This window comes from Monodelphis domestica, chromosome 4 (genome assembly GCF_027887165.1).
Source record: "Monodelphis domestica isolate mMonDom1 chromosome 4, mMonDom1.pri, whole genome shotgun sequence".
In the NCBI taxonomy this organism is placed as follows: domain Eukaryota; kingdom Metazoa; phylum Chordata; class Mammalia; order Didelphimorphia; family Didelphidae; genus Monodelphis; species Monodelphis domestica.
In genome coordinates, this window is record NC_077230.1 from 380,082,199 (window position 1) to 380,104,612 (window position 22,414).

The 22,414-nt window shown below is 41.5% G+C and overlaps 1 protein-coding gene across 7 annotated transcripts in view; it reads right to left on the reverse strand.

Annotated features, from left to right (window-relative positions):
* The window catches only part of CEP85 (centrosomal protein 85), a 39,124-nt gene that overhangs the window by 3,753 nt on the left and 12,957 nt on the right, over positions 1-22,414 (reverse strand). For 4 of the 7 annotated variants that reach the window (XM_007491353.3, XM_016422103.2, XM_016422102.2 and 1 more), the window contains 10 exons: positions 20,671-20,823; positions 14,282-14,961; positions 11,706-11,839; positions 11,173-11,290; positions 9,179-9,364; positions 7,507-7,659; positions 6,954-7,108; positions 6,476-6,590; positions 2,533-2,583; positions 332-439 (listed from right to left, as the gene is read on the reverse strand). In XM_007491353.3, the coding sequence (XP_007491415.1) occupies positions 332-439; positions 2,533-2,583; positions 6,476-6,590; positions 6,954-7,108; positions 7,507-7,659; positions 9,179-9,364; positions 11,173-11,290; positions 11,706-11,839; positions 14,282-14,961; positions 20,671-20,823 (1,853 nt within the window). Of the gene's footprint in view, positions 1-320; positions 440-2,532; positions 2,584-6,475; positions 6,591-6,953; positions 7,109-7,506; positions 7,660-9,178; positions 9,365-11,172; positions 11,291-11,705; positions 11,840-14,281; positions 14,962-20,670; positions 20,824-22,414 lie in introns of all 7 variants that reach the window. The other 3 variants (XM_007491356.3, XM_056795487.1, XM_007491357.3) reach the window with 2 other exon arrangements.

The window sequence follows — 22,414 nt, forward strand, 5'->3', positions numbered from 1 at the left end:
CCATGGTGGGGAGATGGGGAGAACCTGTCAAAATACAACACATTATTGATTAAAAAGTTAAAAGTCTAAAGTGTCCTTTCCTGATCTCATCTCCACAAGCCTCTATATCACCAACAGTAGGGAGGGGGGTCTTTAAAATACAAGTCTGGGAGCCAGCCAACACTCTTGTGTATAAGCAGAGGTTAAGCTGCCTTCTTGTCTGGCCCAGGAATTCTCAGAAGACGGGTTTTCTGCAGAAAGAAATCCTGAATGCTCTCCAACAGAGACTTGCTCGCCTGTAAGGCCTTTCATACTACGGCTAGAAAGCCCCAGACTCTTACCCTGTCCTCACCTCCTTTACTGCCAAGCGCAGCTGTTCCAAGGCATTTTCCCTCCTTCTGGCCTCTTCCTTCAGGGCTTGACCAGCTCCTTCTTCTTGGGCCACTTCTGTCTCTAGGCTCTGGGGGCCACCAAAGGGGGTGGAGAGAGCAAAGGATTACAAGCCAGCATCCCAAAGCTGATATTGACTTCAACCAGTTTCCCGCCCAACTGGTTTGGTAGTGCTATCCACGGGCCAAAGAAGGCCAAGTGGGAGGAAAAAGGCTTCAGGGAAACCTGGACCCAGGAATTGAAAGGCAGGTTAGCTTTCAAGAGGCCAAGGTGGCAGCAAGGAAGGAGAAGAGAAAGACATTCTCTGTTCACTGAATATGGGCAAAGGCCTGGAATTGAGATGTCTGGGGTGAGTTATAGGAAAAGGCAAACAGCTACTGAATTTCAGAGTTGTAAAGGGCCTTAGAAGCCAACAACTCCAACCTGTAGTAACACACACAAGAGAAAGGTGGAGAGTCTGACAAGGGAAAGTAGAATGGGACACCTGGGACTTAGGTGCCTTTCAGCAGCCCTAGATTGAATTTGCCTTCTTGGCTTCCATAACACCCTGTTGGCTCATACCGAGTTCACAACCCACTAAAACCTAGAGATCTTTTTTCAGATGAAGGGTTATCTAGTGACATCCCACCACCTCCTCATTTCCTGGTTATCTCCTACTCATGTGACTATTTTTTCTGAACCCAAGAGGATGACTTTACATTGAACAATACTGAATTTCATCCTATCTAATTAAGCCCAACTTCCAGTGTACCTTCAATGTATGTGTTCAGACCTTGACTCTAGCACCCCACCTGTCAGTTTAGTGTCTGCTACAAATTCACAAAGCAAAAGTCATTGATAAAGACATGAAACAGCTCAGGGCCAAGGAAAGATCTTTGAGACATTCCTCAGGAAACCCCCTTCCAGTCTAGTAACCCTGTCAAAAAAGTATATTGTTAGTCTAACATGATAAAAGGGATACTGACTATGTGTGATCACTGCTTTCTTTTCTAATGTTCATCAGCCATCTCTCTGATAATGTATTCTGGCACTACACTGGGGCTAAGTCAAATTCCACATCTTACAGCTTAGAAATTCTCCTCCCTTCCCTTCAAATCAAGACAAGTGACATTCTCCAGTTTTAGACCCCTTTCCCCTTGTTCTCCACACTTGGCTCAGCAATCCCATCCACCAATCTTTTTTAGTGTTCTAGCGTGCAGTCTGCCTAGGCCTGATGATAAAGTCAAAATCAGCCAAGAGCTCTCAATTAGTCATTTTGACCAGAATTCGGTGAGCAAAAAGGAGAACTAACATGAGGAAGGCTGGAAAGGTGGGCTGCTGCCTGATTACAGAGCCTCCAATGCCCAGAGAAAAAAAATAAAGATTTTGTTTGGAAAGGGAATACACCCATTTTTTTCTTTATTCTTTAGTCAAGACAGATATGGTCTTAAAGACTTCTGATGATTATTTACTGGCTGCTTCCCCAATTCTGATACCCCCTCTAAAATGAGTTCTCTTTGGAAAAATGTCTATGCATATGCATGTTTATACTAAATCAGCAAGCATTTATTAGAGGACCTACTATGTGCTAATCACTATGCTACACTAAAAATAGCACCAACCATAGACCATACTGGGGTATTATGTAAGCCAGATCTGAGGAGGAGGGGGAGATGGGGGTGGGCAGGAAGTGCAGGCTGTTCTTGGATCTATACAACATAAATCAGGATCTACTCACATGCCTCTGAGGCTTGTTGGGAAAAGCATCATATGGTTAAAGACCCAGGAAACTATCCAGAACAAGAACAAAATCATATGGTTTGGGGGTCCCAAAGAGGAAGTGAGACTTCCCAACACAACGAGTACAATGTTTTTATGCTTTTAAATGTTCATCAGGAAATGATTATTCATCTGACTAATTTTCCTCCTGAACACCTCTCAGAAGCTAAATGTAAGCAGCCCAGACCACATAACAAAGGGGCATAGCAGGCTCTTAAAGTCGCTGCTAGAATTTTCATCTGCAATTCCATTAAGTGAGGAGTGGAAGGTGAGAATTCTCCCTGAGGGAACATGTCTGAAAGGCATACTTGTCTGGAATGTATCTAAAGCAAAGTCAAACTCTGGATATGTGAGGACTTTAGAATCTTGCAAGGTTCTACTAATTGTGGTACAGGTCCTGCTTACCTTCACTTGTGAACACAACTCGTCTATCTTCTTCTGTTGCTTATCAACAATCTGAAAGGCAAAGAATAGATGAAAAAGCCAGGGCTTATTTTCTACCAAGTGAACTTGCAATATCCAACATCAGCAGTACACTAGCCCCAATGTGTTTTATGCTTTGGTCAGCTCAGGTAGAGCCAAGAAGAAGGTTGTGCATTCTCTGAAAGCAGGATTTGTTTCTTTTTATTGTATTTGTATCTCTAGTGCCTAGCAGAGTTCTTGGCACATAGTAAGTGTTCAATAAGTGCCTGTTTGTTGATTCTGGTGGCTCAGCTCAGCACCGAGTGGTGAACTGGAACTCGGAAGACCTGGGTTTCAGGGCAAATTCCTAAACTTACTAGCTATGTGACTGTGGGTAGATCCCTTAACCTAGGTCTCAGATTCTTTATCTATAAAATGGGAATCATAACATTTGTACTTCATATACAAGAACAACATTGTGAGGAAATAACTACATATTTGTACATATTATATATATATTTGTAAACTATGTATAAACTGCTCAGTATTTTGTGACTAGGGCACCATCCAAAACGAGGGATTGGTGGCAACCACTGCCTATGTCTGTACAGCCTCAAGCTAAGAATGGCTTTTACATTTTAAAATCAATTTTTGTGGTATTTAAAAATACCAAAATCATGATTAATTTGCAGATTTATAAAAACAAGTGGCAGGGGAGCAGCTGGGTGGCTCAGAGGATAGAGAACCAGGTCTGGAGATGAGAGGTCCTGGGTTCAAATCTGACCTCAGATACTTCCTATTGGCTGGGTAAGTCACTTCACCCCAATTGCCTAGCCCTCACTGTTTTTCTGCTTTGGAGCCATATTCACTATCAATTCTAGGACAGAAGGTAAGGTTTAAAAACAAACAAACAAATAAGTGGTAGACAGGATTTGGTCCTCTGGTTTGTTAGTTTGTGGACCTTTAGGCTAAACATTGATATTGGTCATTATAAAAAAAATGCTACTGGTAGGAAAAGGGACTGAACAGGACCATGTGTTTGTCTGAGTGCAAAATTGCCAATAATCCTGGGGGGATGATGGGGGAATCCCTGTTATAGTGTAGTGGAAAGACCATTTTGTTGTCTGAAAGGACTTCCAGATTCAATTTTGGATTTCTTCCTGATTCTACTCTTGACTATGTCTGTGACCTTTTTGCCCCTAAGCCCCCTGGCTCCTTTGTAAAATGAAGGCATTGGACTAGATGGTTTCAATGGCATCCTCTCCTACACTCCAAGTTCTTAACAGTTGATTTGCTGTCTAATTTCAATGGGCAGAGCACTGAACTTGGTGCTGGGTAAAGATTTAAAAAAGGTATTAAGAATAATCCCTGCCCTTAAGGAGCCTGTATACTGAGTGTATACAGAATGGGCAGAAAAAAGTCAAGAAGGTGAGAGAATGCTAAGAACTGGGTACATGGGGGCAAAATCAGGAAGTTCAGCCTATAGGAAAGATAGGCATTCTAAGAGGTAATGGAAGGGTAAGGAATAGTGTGCATAAAAGCCACAAAATGGGAGAGGAACCATTAAGTCTGGTTAAGAGCTAGTAGTCTAGTTTGGCTACAAAGCAGTATATGTGTGTGACTGGGAGTGGTCTGAGATAAAAGGCAGAAGGCAGGTGGAAGCCAGCCTTTGAATGCTTGTATTCTCTCCGAAAGGTTTGGAACTCAGATCTGTGTTTAGGAAGGGTAACTTGGCAGCTGGATAGAGAATGGATTAGATGAAGGGTGGAAGAGGAAGAAATCAAGTGGGAAGCTCCTAAGACAGGTGAGGCATGAAATGATAAGGGTGTGATCTAGGGTAACAAGTTTGAGGGAGAAAAGAAAAGATGCTGTAAAGGTAGAAGTGATGAAATACAGCAACTGATTGGACTTAGAGGGTGAGGAAGAAGAGGAAAGGATGTCTACAGTTGTACCCATTTGTGTAGCATTACTGAAAAGAAGGCCTCCTTTATTCCCCTATCCCCTTATAATGCTTAGCCCATAACACATTCCCATCAATTTTTGTTGATTTTGGTTAATCAAAGTTTGCTTTACCTTTAAAGCAGCAAAATTTTCAAATCTTTGGGATGGAAATCTGTCTAAAGTGAATTTATAATTGATAGGCAGTGTGGTGAATGGGTTTGAACCCAGAAGACCCAAGATTCAAGTCCTGTCATTGCTCCAAACTCATTTCTGAATGTGTAAAAATGAAGGCAGTATCTTACTAAGCTGTTTAAAGCAAAGTGCTTCCATAGACATTAAGGCTCCCTGTAAATGTCAGCTATTCTTGGGAGCTTCTATTTATCCATTCCATCCAAATTATTAACCATAGCTCTGCTCTCTCCTCATTTTGCTGTCCTGTCTGCCCATGCCTCTGCTAGGTCATTTATCTCCTGTGCCCCTTACCTGAAGGTTCCCAATCAGACTGTCCCAGGTTCATTTCTCCTTCTCTCTCTACACTCTCTTTTTCAAGAATCTAATTGATGAGCATAGCTTCTTAGATGGATCCCAAATCTATATATCTTGTCAACTTTATTCTTGAATTTCAGTCCCTCATCACTAACTTGCCTGCTAAGTCACCTCCACACCTGGATATTCCAACAAGCATATATAAACTCAATCTGTCCTAAACACAATTCATCACACTAGGCAGCAGCAATAGGGTCAAAGAATCCCAGAATCTGAAAGAAGCTCAGATACTCTCAGAAGCTCCTGAGGTTCACTGCTTGCCCTGATACCAAGAAACAGAACACATCTTCCCCACAAACCCATCCCTCTCTCAAATTAGTCACTCTTATTTTAAAACTTGTCATGCTTAATTCTTCCTTCTCCCTCCCCCTCCCCTTCTCATGATGTACTCTGATTTTTATCCATCATGCATCTTTCTCTTGCTCTCTGAACTATAGAACATGGATTCTTCTGAGGTCATAATTTATAGCCATGGAGTACCACAGGCAGAATGAAGTTAAGAAGATGGGCTTTTGCAGCAAGCACTTTGAGCAAGAGATTAAACTGCCATTGCCACAGATTGTCCAAGTCAATATTCCTTCCTTCCTTGCTTGGAGGCCCAGATCATTGCCTATCCATTTGCCTACCATAGACATCCATAAATAGAAATATTTCCTAACTTAATCGTGGATTACTTTTAGTTTTATTATGAAAGATAATCATTATATCAAGTGTTCCCTTAAGACATATCCTGGAGCTTGATTAAAAACTTTCATCATTGAAAAATATCAGATAAGGTATACTCTATTAAGAAACATACCAGGTGCAAATCACACACACTTGTGAAGAGCAAGCATATTATTTCAAATAGGCAAAAATGACTAAGAGCTCAGGCTACCTCAATTCTAACTTGCAAATGATTACAGAGACAAAATATTATTAGTATCAATTTAGCATTCAGATTTAGCACTGCCACCGGTAATTTCTTGATATTAACAGTATGACAACTTTCAATGGCACCCCCTTCCTATCCATCACTTTTAGCCTGCAAAAGAGTGTTAAACTAGCTAATTCAGAATATTCAAATTGTGTTTGTAAAATAAGTGTCAATTCTTCATGGGAGAAGGATTATTCTAGGAGAAATGGGAATGAGTTTTAGTGCCAGAGCCTTAGGGCACCTACTTTGGCTGCCAGTCTGATGTTTTTGTCTTTCTTGGTTCCCCAAAAACGTGTAACTCAAGTTATCAACCAAGTGGTCTCTATCTAAGTGAAGTGTTCCTTTGGTAAAACTCATTTTAAAAATCAGAGTAGAAAGCGGATCCTTTCCTGAATCACATATTGAAAACAAAGCATTCGAGGGAAGAGTCATAAAATGCATTAGCTTGCTCCAATGAGATCAGTTACTCTGGTGGCCAGGTGCATGAAGGCCGGAGTCATCAACTTCCCCTCCCACCAGAGCATGGCACATACTATCAGTCACCTTCCTAAGGCAATCACACTCCTTCTGCAAAGATTCAGACTCCACTTTGGGGCTTTCCACTTGTTGAACCAGGCTCCCTCCACTGGTCTTCTTTGTACATTGCTTATCCTGCAAACTGAAAGACAGAGTACCTCAAAGGTTAGTCCTTTTTACTTCCATACCCAACTGCTCTCTTTTTTAGAGAAGTATGGGCCAAGGCTCCCTCCTCCCTTCATCCCTCTCCCCTAGCTCACTCAGGTGCCACACTTCCTGCTGAGATAAACAAGAGCACTGGGCCTGGTAGTGGGATTTAGATGTCTACCATTCCAGAAATGAGCAACTAGGCAGAGAGAACCAATGTTTGTTAACTGTTACTAACAGGGGAAGCAGGTGCCATCTCCCAAGTCATCCTTCTTCCCTCAGGTACTGAGGCACCTTGTTATTTTGTTCCAGAGCCTACTGTGGGAGTTGAAGGCAGTCCCAGGGCAGGGCTCTTTACCTGTGTACCATGGACAGGAGCTCCTGTTCTCTCTGTTTCAGGTTTTCTAGTTGGGATTCCCTCTCCTTGCAACTTGTCCGGGCCTCTCCCAGCTTTCTCTCCAGGTTGGTCACTTGCTCTTGCAGGTCGGAGCTCTTCAGCTCTAATTCCCGGAGCTAGAGACAGAAGGCCAGGCTCAGATCCAACAAGTCAGGAGTGCTTCTCCCCAAGGGACCTTGAGGTGTTTTCAATCCAACTGCCAATCAACAGCCCACAACTCCGAACATTTAGTACTTGGAATTTTCCCTTTAGGAAACACAGAGGCTTGAGAGGTAGCATGGTAGAGGGAAAAGAACACTGGGTTGGGAGTCAGAAGACCTAGGTTTGCATCCTGGCTCTGCTACTACTGGTGTGACCTTCCTCAAGTCATGTGACCTCTCTGGGTACTTTTTTTTTTTCCTTCTCTGTAAAATCAAGGAATGAGATTAGATTTCTCAGGTCCTTTACCACTCTGGGTCCTCTAAAGTCCCTGGGTGATTCTATTTCCCCCCAACAGGTCAGATTCTACTTCTACCTTCTGACTCTGCTTTTGATGATCTTCCAGTGTAGGCAGGTCAGCCAGATAGCGCTCCAGGGTCTCAATGCGCTGCTGTTTCTCCCGATTCTGCTCTGATTCCTTCTGACATTTCTTTTTCAGATTGTTAATGTGTTTGTCCCGTCCCTTGACCTGTGTGAAGGGAAGTCATTTGTCTTCAGGTAGCTCACAGTTTGGTTCCTGACTGTCAGGATGTCAACTGAATGTCAACTCTCTTTCTTCCAATAAACAATTTTTTTCCCTTTGGCAATTACAACTAAGAAGCAACCTGCAATCAGTAGCCTTTCCCTAGGGACTTGGGATGACGTTGCACCGTGATAAGGGCCGGGAACATGAGAAAGATTAACAGGTCATTTGAGATTGGGGCACAAGTTACAGATTTATAATGCCAGCTTTTTTTCAGTCAAGGAAAGAGAAGATCACTGATTGTTAGGTGGCCTTAAACAGATGCATTTCCTGCCACAGGCTTTCATTTCTGTTTGGCTCACCTGGTAGACTGGCAATGCATTTCCCACTCCAAAACCTGTCAACTGCACAAAAACAAATCATTGCAAAAGGTAAACTTTTACCTAAAAAGTCCAAGTTAAAAAAGCAGAGTGCAGTAAAAAGAGAATTCAGTTCAAGACTTGACCTTGACATATATGTGACTCTATGATTACTTTACTTCCCAGATCCTCAGTTCCCTCATCTGTAAAATGGGGCTCATGATACTTAAAAAACATTAAACACCTTAAAAACGTTGCTGTAAAAAAAGCATTATAACAATGAAGTTATTCTTATTTTTAGAAGACACAAACAAAAGGGAAGTAAAAAACCCAAAAAACAGTGAAACAGAAACACACTTATCTTAGAAAGAGCTCTTAATGGGTCTAAAGGGGAAGATGTGACCAATTAATGACTCACTGGCAAGCTGACGGCATTGCTTCAGGTGAAATCATCACCATTTGCACCCTAAAAGCTGTTCAGTAACAAGTTCTATTTTTCTATGCTTCATGGTTTTACAAAGCTCTCTGAACACAATAAGCCTTCAAGTCAAGAAGGCAGTGCATTATTTACCCTTTTTTACAGAGGGAAACTAAAGGTCAGAATTGGGAGGTGCCATGCCAGGGCAACACAGACAATAAATAAAAGAGCCAAGACTTGGGCCAGAAGTTCCTGCTTCCATGCTGGCCCACTTAAGCTTTAGGAAGTATTGGAATAGAAGAATGGAAGAAGGAGCTTACAAGGATTCTAAGCTCTCTAAATAGCTGCAAACATAAACTTTAGTCCATTTTTAGTCCACAGGAGGAAAAAAAACAAAAAAATTGAATCCCAGGTGTTTATACCCCTGGAAATCAGGGGGAATAGTTTAACTGCTTCATTCCTATGCCAGATGGCAAGATGTTTGAGAATGGGGAAGTGAACAGTGGAGAATGCCCAATGTAGTGCTTCTATTTACAATGGGGCATCCAGTCTGAAGACCATTCGACTGGTACATGTTCTACAAGCATGGCCTTGGGAGCCACCCCAACTCAAAAGGTCCAGATTTCTCTGGTTCATGCCTGTTCCTAGCATAGCCACCAGCAACATGACCCTGGCAGGAAGAGTCCCAACTTTCTCAAGCTGACTCCAAATTTTATGCCAATTAGAAAGCAGTTCCACTGTCACTCACCCTTTCTTCTTGCTTCTTTGCTTCTTCTGAATGTTTCTGCAGAGCCACCCTAAGAGACTCCCGAATGAGCTGGGCGTCCACTTCTGAGGCAGAGAGCTTCTTTTCAAGTTCCATCTTGTCTTTACTTAGAACTTCTGTCTTCTGAGCAAACTGTGCTCGGAGGAAAGTGTTCTCTCGCTGCAACTCCTGCCAGAGAGACACTCTAGGAGTGACAAGTGCCTGGGTCCCTTGCTGTGCATTCTCATTCTCTGTCTCTCTCTCTGGTTCCCCCCCCCCCCCCAAGATAACATAATTGAAGAATAATTCCTTCATAGGAAAATAGGATTTAAGGGATAGAAGGCACTTTGTTATTTTTTGTTCTTTTAAAACTCTTATCTTCTGACTTAGTATCAATTCTAAGATAGAAAAGTGGCAAGGACTAAGCAATCAGGGTTAAGTGATAGAGTTAAGCTAGGAAGTGACTGAGGACAAATCTGAACTCAGGTCCTCCTGAATCCAGGCCTGGTGCTCTATCCATCATGTTATCTAGCTGCCATGATAGAAGGTACTTTAGAGATCATCTAGTTCAACTCTCCTCATTTTAGAGATGAGGAAACTGAGGTATAAGGAAATTACTTGCCTAAGATCATACAATTAGCAAATAGAGCTGGATTTTAAAGCCAATATGGATGAACAACTGGAAAATCTCAGTAGAAAGGTGGGAAAAACAAGTTTAAATGAGAGCTAACATAGAATCTAAAGGATGTTGTCTTGCCCTTTCTTGGGTTCCAAACACCTCTTGCCTAAGAAAGACAATTGCCTGTTGCTTCTTCTAAACAGTTTTTGTAGGTTAAAAAAAATACAGCCAGGCTTGGTGGTTGCTGCCCAACCTCTGTCGCTGCCTCATCTGCTGGAATTTAGCACCGTGGAAAGAATACTGGATTAGCGGCACAGATTTGGAGTGAGAAGGAACTTTTTTAGAGGTCAATGAGCCCACCTTCCTCACTTTAGAGAGAAGTATCTTATGTGAATCAGGATTGGAACATAGCTCCCACTGACTGCAAATCCAGTGTCGTGTCCCCTGTGGCCTACTGCCTCTGTAGACCCAGCTCTACTGTTCTGACCTACAGAACTTCAGGAAAGATATCCCCTTCTGCAGGTTGTTTTTTCACCTCATGAAATAATTATTAAAGTGCACAGGACAGTGCCTGGAACATAGTAGATGCTATTTAAATGCTTATTTCCTCCCTCTCCCCCCCCAATCTGTAAAACAGGAAGAAGTTAGAGGAGAAAGGTCAGTCAGACTGGGTCTCAAAGATTCCTTTTTCCAATTAGTTATAGGCTATTCTGTGGTATTTAGGAATTTTTGCACTATTCCAAATGCCTTGCCCCCTCAATCCTAAAGTTCTCCTCTGCCCCAGGCCCAATATTGAATAGATGTAGACAACATTTATTACAATATCTAATACTTTTTTACCCCTCTCAGTGCCGAGTACCTGGTCATAAAGACTGAATTGAACTCTGAACTTTTTCCCATAACCCAAACATGCTTTCTAACCTCTATGTCCCTGTGCTTCTGCTCACAGTTTCTTCCACCCAGAATGCCCTCAATCCCTTGTAATTTCTACTCATCCTTCAGGGCCCTGTTCCCTGAATCCATGCCTGGCATCTTACCCAAGTATTTCTCCTATTGCACTTTCAAACTTTACGTCATATTATGACAATGTGTGTTTGTATGTGTCTTCCCTACAACAATAATACAGCACTTAAAGGTTTGCAAAGTGAGATATATTTACTATCTGACTGGATCTTCACAAGGACCTCATGAGGTAAGTACTACAGTATTATTTGCATTTTCAGATGAGAAAAATGAAGATAAGAGGTTCAATTGTTTGTAACACCCCCATCCCCCACCTCCCACAAACAACTCCCTCCCCTCCCACCACCCCCCCATCCACCCCCACATCCACCCCAGTGCTTGGTTGAACAAGTGACTCTTGGGCAGAAGTGCTTACCTGCAGTCTCAGCATGCAGATATCCCCATAGTGGGCAGGGCGGCCCAACAGGGCACTGTGGACCTGAAGCTCACTCTCACGAACTTTTTGTTCCAACTGAGAAATATGCTGCCTCTGCCTGTAAAGAGCCAGCAAAGTCAACCATGGGCACACATCAAAGTAACCTTCTTGAGTGACAGACTGCCTAAAATAAGAGTCTTTCTTTCATGACACAGATAGGCACAAATGGTCCTATTTAACCAAGATGAGAAACTTAGGGTCTGGGCTGATGACAGGGGAAGGGAAGTAAGAAAAAGATTTGGGGGGAAGGGACAAACAACTCAAGATGAATTAGTCTTCTACATGAAGCCCTTTCTATCAGCCCTCAAAAAAATTTCAGACCCACACATAATGTTAGCCATGCTCAAGAACAGACTAGTTATTAACCGAGCTCTTTTGCCAGTAGGCACTAAGAATAACCCTGAAGCCAAATAGGAAAAGGCATGAAGTGATTTGTTTGAATGAGCATCCCCCCTCATCTCCTCCATCCTTACTTGTCAATAAGGAGCTCCTTCTCCTTCAGGAGGCTCTCGTTGCTATTCAGGATGCTCACCCACTGGGCTGGCTCCAGGGCTGACAGAGATGGAGCATAAGCAGTGGGGTGGTGACAAGTGGCTCCATTCTGGAGCTGAAAGATAAACAACCCATGTGGCTTGATGTCACTATTCAGAACCCTTCAGAGTCTCTTCTCCTATCCAAACGAAGTATAAATTCACATCCTCCTATCATTCAAAGCCTTCCACATTCTAACTCACCTCTACTCTTCCAGGCATTTTTCCTGGTTGGAAGACACCGTTAGCCAAACCCTGCTTAAAATAGCAAGTCCTCCTCTAATGTCCAGACAAAGTGTTCATTTAGCCTGTGCTTGAAGACTAAGGCAGGAGTTCGCTACCTATCAGGGCCACCCAATTCCATAATTAGACATTAATTAATAGGAAGATTTTTCTCCCCACATAAATGGGCCAAAATCTACCTCTCTGCCAAGTTTGACCTTCAGGTGTCAAGGAGGAAAAGTCCAACCCTTCTTTTTCCATTATAGCTCTTTGAATCTAGAATCAATCAATCAATCAATTAACCAAAGGACCCATTATGTAAAGAAAGTTACCATGTTTCCTGTAAGTTTTTACTTTGATGGGCTAAATATTAGTTTTACATCCTTTGTTTACTTACAGGGTAGACTCAAATCTGGTCATTTAGTTGAGGACAGGCTATAGGTTGGCAGAGTTCTTCCTCATATCTCTAAGGGACATTCTGCCAAACTGGACTGGCTCCTCTTACCAACCATTGTATCTGTTTTGAGGCTCTGCTCTCACTCCCTGTCCCATGACCAGAAGAGGCTCCTTGATGCTGACTGAACACCTTCCTTTCTTGCCTCCTTCAATAAAATATTTCCATATACTCCCAGATGAAAAATGACGTCTCCCTCCAATTTCACCCTGCATGTGGTTTAGCTCTATGTTTTGTACTCCTCTAATTCTGCCTTAGACTAGATATTTGTGTGCAAATGCCTCATTTTCATCCCTCCACCTCACCCACTGTGTCTCATTCTATCTTTTGCCTCCTACACCTAAAGAGGGCACTGTGGACAGCAATGGTCTTTATTAAGCATGTTGAAATGAAATGACAGAAGAGATGTGACAGGCACCTGGCCACTGGCCAGCATCATTTTCAGCTGAGCTCTGTTTTGGCTGGGCCTAAGAGAACCCTGTGTTTATTGACTAATTTTAGCTCTCTTTCAGGACTGGAAGAAATCTATGAGGGAGGCTCTGCCTACTAGCCTTATACTCCTCTGCTCCCAAACAAGGCTCTAGGTTCTAAGGAAAGGTCAAGTTAGGCTTTATCTGACAACAGAGACAAATCACACAGTTTGTTTTTATCTGATAGGGTCTAAAAATTCCTCTTCCCCCTACCCCTACCCACTTCAATAGAGGCAGCAGAGAATTGGGAAAACACTATGTTTAAAGAAGTAGATTCTAATTTGGTCTTTTATTGACACTCAATTTGTGACCTTGACCAAGTTCCAAGTCTTGGTTTCCTTATCTATAAAATGAGAGGAACAATTCCTTCCTTTCCAACTCACACAGATATTGGGAGAATCAAATCAGTTAGTTAAAACTACTTTAGAAACAATATGGCACTTATCTGTATGGCATCATCATCACCATCATCCTCACTATTCAACAGTTTTTGGATTTCTTTGAAATAGTTACTCTTACAACTGAAGCCTTTTTTGGTCTTTTTCCTGTTCTTTTATAAACTTCTTCTGCATGTTAAATACCAGCAGTCTCAAAGCCTTCCTTTGCCCAATACTTCTGGCTACTTTACGTCACAACTTTAAGTACTCAAGGCAAAACCTAAACAATTCTAGGAAGTAGACCGTACCTATGGTCCCAAGGACCCCTTAATCAGTGTTCAATAATGGCTAACATATTGTGTACTTCCAACAATACAGTTTCTAAAGCACTTTAAGATTTACAAAGTACTTTTCTCATAACATCCTATGTGTAGGCTTTAGAGCTCAAAAGATCTAAGAGATCCACTAGGCCAATTCCTTCTTTTGACAGATGAAGAAACCAAAGCCTAGAAAGGAAAAGCGGTCCAAGGTCACCTAGGTAGTAAGTGGCAGAACCAGAATTCAAATTATGGCTCCAAACCTAGTGTTCTTTCTATTGTACCATCAGAAGTGCAACTAAGATTGTCCCCATCTTCAGACCTAGAGATGGGAGGACTTGAATTCAAATGTCTTCAGATACTTCTTAGTTGTGAGACCCTGGGCAAGTCACTTACCCCCAACTGCCTAGCCCTTGCCTATCTTGGAATCCATACTTTGTAATCAATTGTAAGACAGAGGGTAAAGAGCTAAAAAAAAAATTTTATGTATATATATAAATTTCTCCCACTTAAAGACAAGACAACAAGCTTACAGAAGGTTAAGTGATTCTCCTACAGCTATCTAGTTAAGTGCCAGAGCCAGGACTTAAAACTCAGGCCTCTCCTCTAAGGCCAATGTTTTCATTACACTATGATTTAGCAAAAATAATACTTGAGTAACAAGAAAAGGCATCTTTACCTTCATTTGTTCCATCTGTAACCGAATTGGCTCCAGCTGCTGTCGACATGTGCCGAGTTCACAAGACGGTTCCTGAGAATGCCAAGTATCAGGGCCTTGTGGCCACACCTGCGACTGGAGAGGTTTAGGGAAGCCAGATGCTGATTGAAGCAGCCCACCAGCAATGGGATGGGTTCCATTTCTCTCCCATCCAGCCCCAACCCCTGGGGCTTTCTTAGTCTCAGGCAGCACCTTGTACAACTCTTTGCCTGTCTCAGCTGTGGGATTTTGCAAGTGGAATCGGTAGTAGGGATCTGAATACAGTGTGTCCATCAGTAGTGACTGGTTGAGGGTGGGCTCCATGTTGGGTGTATCAAACTTCCTCATCTCTTCCTCTCTTTCATGGCCCAAAGCAGGAAACCAGGACTGTTCAATTCCATTTTCCCCAGAAGTTCCACAGAGGTACATGAGATCCCGAGGCAGGCCTGGAGACCTCTTCATAGTGCTGAGGTCTCCATTCCTTGGCAGCCCCACATTTTCAGACAGTCCTGACACAGGCAGTTTGGAGGAAAGGAGCCCCGTATGTGTGGAAGTTGGCTTGACTGGTGAGGTCCCCAAAGTAGATGGCATCACATGGGCTGTAGGAATGGTTACTTGGCTTTTGATGGGCTGGAAGGATGAACTGCCACTCATGCAAAAATCTGAAGAAAGAAGAGCCTTCTGTAAGTCAGGGAAAAAAGCATCAAGCCTTCCTTCCCAAGTTCAGCTGCTGCAGAGAAAGGGACATCAACTTAGAAGAGTGGGTTCCAGGAGCTCATCTGCTATTTGCCAAGGCATACCCACAAAAGGCAGTAACTGGCTGCATCAAGAGCCACATCTCCAGGCTTTCCTTTTAAGTTACATTCTAGTCCCTGCACCCCCAAAGATGGCAGCTTCCTAGTCAAGAAATTAAAACTATGAAAAAACAACTTATAAAAAGATCTCAAAAGAAGAAAAGAATTAAGATTCTCCCATAGATCATAAGCTATAACTCCATCAAAAAGAAGTTTCCCTTAGGTCCACGGTGAGTCTGTCAAAGCACAACTAAATGCCACATTATCACCCCAGTGACTTTTGCCACTTCTTGGTGAATGTGAGCATGAAATGACTACCCTAGGGAAAAAAAATGAAGTCTTGTCTCTTTCAATGCCCAGGGCAGCACGGGAACACAGTGCCTGAGCCTGTGACTGTTCTGGAACACACACACACCCCAAACCTGGCTTCACATGGAAATGTGAAGTTATTCTTAGTAACTCTCAGGTTTCACTCCAGCAACATTGAAACCTCTCAAACAGACATAAGCTGAAAGCACTGTGTTTATAATTCTGCTTGCTTGTTCCTGTGTATCAATGCCTATGGTCATGACTTTCCTCATACTGATTCTAGTTGGTCTACTGAACATTTACTTCACTTAATCTTTGGATCTGTGTCTGTATATATATATATAAAGAATGAGGTGGACTAGGCAATGTCTGAGGTCCTAAGGTCTCTTATATTTAATTATTCTATGTACTCTTTAGCCTGTGAGAGAAATGAGATCATGATTGCCATCTTCAGACATTTGAAAGATAACATAAAAGAGGAACATATTCCAGTAGACAGAGTGAAGAACTTGGATCAATGAGTGTGAAGGGAGGAAGATTTTGGCTCAGTATAAACGATTACAGTAGTCAAAAGGGGGATAGGGAAAATGGAAGATAAAGAATGAGCTGCTTCAGGAAGTAATAAATTTCTAGCTACTGGAGGTATTCAAAAGAGGGCATCTTTAGGGGGATTTCATGGCTCAGGTAAAAACCGGACTAGATGATTTCTAAGGGTCCAGTCAACACTCAAGTTCTTTAAGTCTATTCAATATGCACACAATCATTAAAAAACCCCAAACTTAATTTTATTTTATTTTTTAAAACCCTGTGTATTGGTTCTAAGACAGAAGAGTGATAAGGACTAGGCAGTACAGGATAAATTACTTGCCCAGGGCCCCATAGCTAAGCTAGGAAGTGTCTGAGGTCATATTTGAACCAGGACCTCTCTGCCTCTGGGCCTGGCTCTTAATCCACTGATCCATCCAGTTTGCACCACCACCCTCAGCTGCAAACTTAATTTTAAAATTCTAGGGAGCCCAAAACTAACATTAGTAGAGCAAATGAATTATTTTTTCAAGGAGATACTTGATAAGGTACCAAATCCATTATTAAAATTTTTGGATGTCTGACCCATATCTTTTCATTCATTCAATCAGTAATCACTTAGCCTATAACAGTGTTGAGCAATCTTTTGAGCTTGGAGTGTCAAAATTTGCCAAAAAAAAAAAAACCAAGCATAACTCGGGTGGTGTGTCACTTTGAGAAATAAAACCCATAATGTCACAATATTTATAGTTTAAATAACAAAAATATATAATTGTAATATATAACTGTATTTAATAAACCAAAATCTAATTATTTAACTTACCTGGTTAGTGACTTCTTTGTTCATCTGTCAGTTGGTTTCTTTTGTTGGTCTTGATATTATTTAACGCGTGTGGGGTGCCATGAATTAAGATAAGTGAGGGGGAGGGGGAATTCTTTAACTAACCTGCCTAATAGTAACTTTTTTGTTGCTGAATTTCACTGGCTAACTCTTCAATTGAAGGTTGGTATTTTGAACACTTCAAGCACAAGCAAGTGCTACTACATCTGTCAATCTGTTTCTTTTGTTGGTTTTGATATTATTCACTCCTTCTGTGAGTGTGCGCTCCTCCTTCCCCACCCCAGAGGCCAGCTCATGGAGCAGCCCTTACCCCACCACCCCCTTGCAGGCTGATGGTTATGTGTGTCATAGGTTCGCCATTACAGGCCTATAACATGACCAAAATACTCTACTTAGACATTAAGAGAGATCTGAAAGGAGTAAGTCATAGGTCTCTGTCTTCCAGGAGATTGCAATCATTATCACTGGAGAGGCAGGATGCAAGAAAACCAAGTAACAAGAGTTATTACATATCCCAAGAGTATGTCCCCTTGAATTACTCCTAACCATCACTCAAGTAACTTTTCCTCCTCTGAACTTCATTTTTCCTTCCTCCCCAACTCATGCCTTCATACTAGGGAGCTTCAACATATATATTGATTCTCCCTCAAATACCCTAACCACTCAGTTCCTCAACCTACTCACTTCCCGTAAGCTATTCCTCCACCCCATCTCAGCCACCAATAAAAATGGTCATACCTTTGGTCTGGCTCTTATCTACAAATGTACTATTCAAGAATTCCAAAATTCTCTTATCCAACCACATAACCTACTGGCTTTTCACTAATCTCTTCCTTCCATTATAACACTCTACATTGTGATAGCTTATCCCTTGCCCTCAATTCTCCTTCAGGGCAGCTCTCTGGTAATGGTCATTCTCTCCTCTTTTCCATATGTTGACTCCTAGGTGATTCCATTCAACTCTCACTGTCCTCCTCCTCTCTTGAATTCCTAGCCCCTTTATTATTTTACCTTACTGAGTATGCCCAAAATTTCATCCTTGAATCACCATTTGCTGCTTTTGCTCTTATACATGTATGGATGAAAGGAGAAAAATCAAACCTGTTCTGACTGGGTCCACTACAAATTTGTTATATAGCCCCACTATCCCACTCTCCACAGCAGCTCTTTCAAGCCTTTTCATCCTTTCTCAAACCTTTCATGGTTCCCCCACATCCTCAACTGAGTACCTCACCTCATATTTGACAGAAAAAAAAAATGAAGCCACTTGGTATTAGCTCCCTCTTCTTTCCTCTTCCTCCTCTCCTATCACACAGATGCTTCTCCTCCTTCGCCCCCTGTTTCACATGATGAAATGGCCTTACTGCTTACCAAGACTAACTAATTGCTCAGCAATCCCACTCCATCCCATCTCCAACACATTGTCCCTTCTTTATCCCCAGGCTAGCACTTATTCATTCTCAATCTTCACCTGCCTACAAGGATGCCCATATCTTCACTTTACTGGAAAAAAAACCAAACTTACAATTTGGCTTCTGACCTTATCATTCCACTGAAACTGCTCTCTCCAAAGTTACCAAGGATCTCTTAGTTGCCAAATCCAGTGGTCTTTTCTTCTTGACTTCTCTGTAGCCTTTCACTCTGCTGATCACCCCTCTCTTCCTTGATACATTTTTACCAGGACACCACCTCCTCCTGGTTCTCCTGCTCCCTCACTGACCACCACTCCTCAGTCTCCTTTACTGAATCTTCATCCAAATCATGCCCTCTAACCATCAAAGTCCTACAATGTTTCTGTCCTTGGCCTCTTCTCTTTTCTTCTTTCTTCCTTCACTTGGTGATCTCAACCCTTCCCATGGATTTAATGCTGATGATTCTCAAATCTACCTACCCTGTAATAACCACTTTACTGACCTCTAATCTCTCATTTCCAAATGCCTTTCAGATATCTCAAACTGGATATCCAGTAGACATCTTAAATTCAGTGTGTTCAAAACAGAAATTGTTGAGGGGCAGTTGGGTAGCTCAGTGGATTGAGAGCCATGCCTAGAGACAGGGGGAGGTCCTAGGATCAAATCTAGCCTCAGACACTTCTCAGTACACAGTATTGATTCCAAGACATAAGGTAAGGGTTTATATAAAATAAAATTAAATAAAAAAACAGAAATTGTTAGCTTTCTCCATAATTTCTCTTGCCTCCTACCTTCTCTGTTACTGTCAAGGGCACCACCTACCATCCTCCCAGTCCCTTAGGGTTGCAACTTAGAAGTCGTTCTCTACTCTTCACTATTTCAGTTCCTATATCCCATATCAAAGCCCTTCCTAAACTCACCCTCTCCTCCTTTTCTAGTCTTATACCTTAATTCCTTAATATAAACTCTTTGATCCAGTGACACTTTTCTCCTGCCTGTTCCCCAAAGAAGACACTCTTAACTCTTGTCTATAAGCCTACTGGCTTCTTTGAAGTCTCAACTAAAAATCCCACGTTTTTACAACATGCAGTCTTTCCCAACCCCTCTTCTAGTGCCCTCCTTTTGTTAATTATTTCCTATGTATCTTGTTTGTATATTTGTTGCCTCTCCCATTAGATTGTTAGCTTCTTAAGGGCAAGGATTGTCTTTTGCCTCTTTTGTATTCTAAGAGTTTAGCATAGTGTCTGGCACATAATAGGAACTTAATGAAAGCTTACTGATTGAATCACCCTCTAAAGAATTTTTAATTTTTTCAGGATTATTCCAGTTATTCCAACTAATCTGAGAGTCATGTCCCATCCCAGCCCCCTTTAAAAAAATCAAAACAAAAATCCTGTAACCCAGAAAGCTGTATTTTGTTTTACTCAGTGAACTATCTAGATAGGGCATCTGGGGAATATTCACCCTATCTAGAATTACTGTTGCTCTATTGATGAGGAGAGACAGTTTCCCACACTCTACAAATGGAAGTTCCATACCCTCATTAATACAAGATTGATAAGTACTCAAGTGAGCATGAGAGGGTAATTTTATAGGAATATAAAGCAGAAGGAAGATCACTGTGAAAGGTAGCATAATGGGAAAGCCTTATAGAAGACAGAGGACTTTAGGTAGGTCCTGAAGGATGGACAGTCTGAGGGAGGGCTAATTTTGTGATGAGAGAAAAAGGAGAGAAACAACTTGAGAAAAGGCACAGTAGTAGGAATGGGCAGACAGCAGGGTTGGCACCAAGGGTTTCTTGTAGATAGTTGCAGCCCCTGTGTACCTGAACAAGGAGTTGGAGCTTTGTCCTCTTAGCAGCAGGAAGCCATTAGAGGTTAATGAACAAGGAGCTCTAAAGTACTGTATAAATGTGAGCTATGGTTACTATTCCTCTACAAAAGTCTTTTTCTGTGACCTGGGAGGGTGACCTGAGCTCTCCAAGGAGCAATTCCTAGTAAACTGAAGAGATTCTGAGTATAAGCCCAGGGACAGACTGCAAGTCTTCACTACAAGGACCAGTTCAGAGAAGACTAGCAAGTGGGACTTCAGTTTTAAGAGGAGATTTTTTGGTAACAGCAACATACATGAATATTCTCTACTGAGGGAGGACAAGGTTGGTTCTTCATAGGCAGAGTCCTCCACACCAAGAAATTTATAAATTCCAGAAATACTAATCTATAATTATGACAAAAATGAAAAATCAGTGTTTGAAAAAGATTATTATTAACCTGTTATCACTGGGAGAAACAGGGAGTCTAAATATCAGATGAACCTATGGTGGCAATAGAATGGAAAAAAAAAGAGTTGGATGTGAGAGATACTTTGAAGAAAAAACCTAAGATTTGATAACTGATTAGGTTACCTTTATTAACCTGCTAAACTACAGGATCACAGTCTAAAACAAGAGTCAGCATAATGTCAGTAATCTGATTGATAGTTTAAACTTACCCTCAACGGTGTCTGAACACGATGTGCTGATGGCTGTGTCTCCACTGTCAGCCATGCTTGAGCAGCGACCGAAGCGGCTTCGGAATGGTTCAGAGATGACTGGGGTCTGCCATTCGGTCCCCAGGGAACTGCCCTTCTGAATCAAATTGGAATCTGAAACAAGTGTCACTACCCACCTTAGTGTGCTCCCAGCATGTTACTTACTGAAATAATTTAGCAAAGATCACACCCTTAAACCCAGATGAGAAATCAAATTGGAAGCCAACTGCTCACCCTTTCATGGCTGTCCCAACTATCTGTAATGACTAATTTCGAATCAGATCAAATATTTATTTTCTATTTGTTTTGTGCCCAGTAACAAGCTGAGGCTATGAAGAATATTAAAGACACAGCTATCCCACTAGAGGTGTACAGTCGAGCAAATAGACAAGAAATATTTGTAAATGTGAAACAGCAATTGATATCTGAACTATATGGTTAAATGCAAAAAAAAAAATATTATGCATACAACAGGTAATAGGAATTGGAAAAGTGAAAGGTCAAAATGACTAGGTGTTAAGGTGGCATGGTGCAGTGAAAAAGAATTGGACTTTGGAGTAAGAAGACCAAGATTTGAATCCTGACTATAACATACATTAACTGTGTGATTTTGAGCCAGTTATTTAACCTCTCTATTTCTTTCATCTGTAAAATGGGAATAAACATACTTCTACCTTATCACAGGGATGTTATAAAGAAAGTAGTTCAGAAAACAAAGCACTACATGAAATTTGCATTATTATTATTCAGAGTAGGTTTTATATAACTTCAGCTGGACCTTGAAAGAGAGGACTTTGTTAGCCTGAGATGACGGAAAAAATTTGCCTACATGATAACTGAAGAATAGCATGAGCAAAGACAAAAGTGACAATTAACCTGAGAAGCTCTTGGAATAGTGAAGAGACTAATGAGCTTATTATAATAGAGTTCTTATTCAGAAAAAGCAGGTGAGAAAGGCTGGAGAAATCAATGGGGCCAGGTTCTAGAGGATCTGGAAAGTTTGTCTAAAGAGTTAATATTTTATCCAGAGGGCTATTGAAAACATTCTATTTAAGGCTACACAGTAGATAGAGCACCAGACCTAGAGTTGGGAGAACCTGGGTTCAACTCTGACCTCAGACATTTGACATTATAGCTGTATGAGTCATGTAACCCCAATTGCCTAAGCCCTAGTAATTCTTCTGTCTTAGAACTGATACTAAGACAAAAGGAAAGAGTTTCTAAAAAAGAAAAGAAAAAGAAAACATCCAATTCAATTCAAACATTTAGTAAACATCTATATCAGGAGGGTACAAGGCCTCTTGCTAGGTAGTGGGGACACAAAAAGTTCCTGCTGGGTTACACTCTACTGCAAGAATACATTGATAAACACAAGATGAAAGTATTGTTTTTCATGAGATTCAGATTCAGGTTCTAGAAATTCAGTTCTAGACCGATTAACCAATCACCAAACATTTAAGAGCCGCTCTATTAAGTGCCTTGTAAATGTATTTTTACAAGAAAAAAATGAAACCATAAGGTTGAAAAGAACTTTAAGGGTCATTTAGTTCAAACCCTTCATTTCAGAATTAAGAAAGTAGGATCAGAAAGTACAATTGACCTCTTCATCATCATGGAGGAAATCAGTGGCAGAAGCTTCCTGTTACCAAGTCCCAGACACTCTCTTTCTTCTACATGATACTGCCACCTTCCCAGTCATCAGATT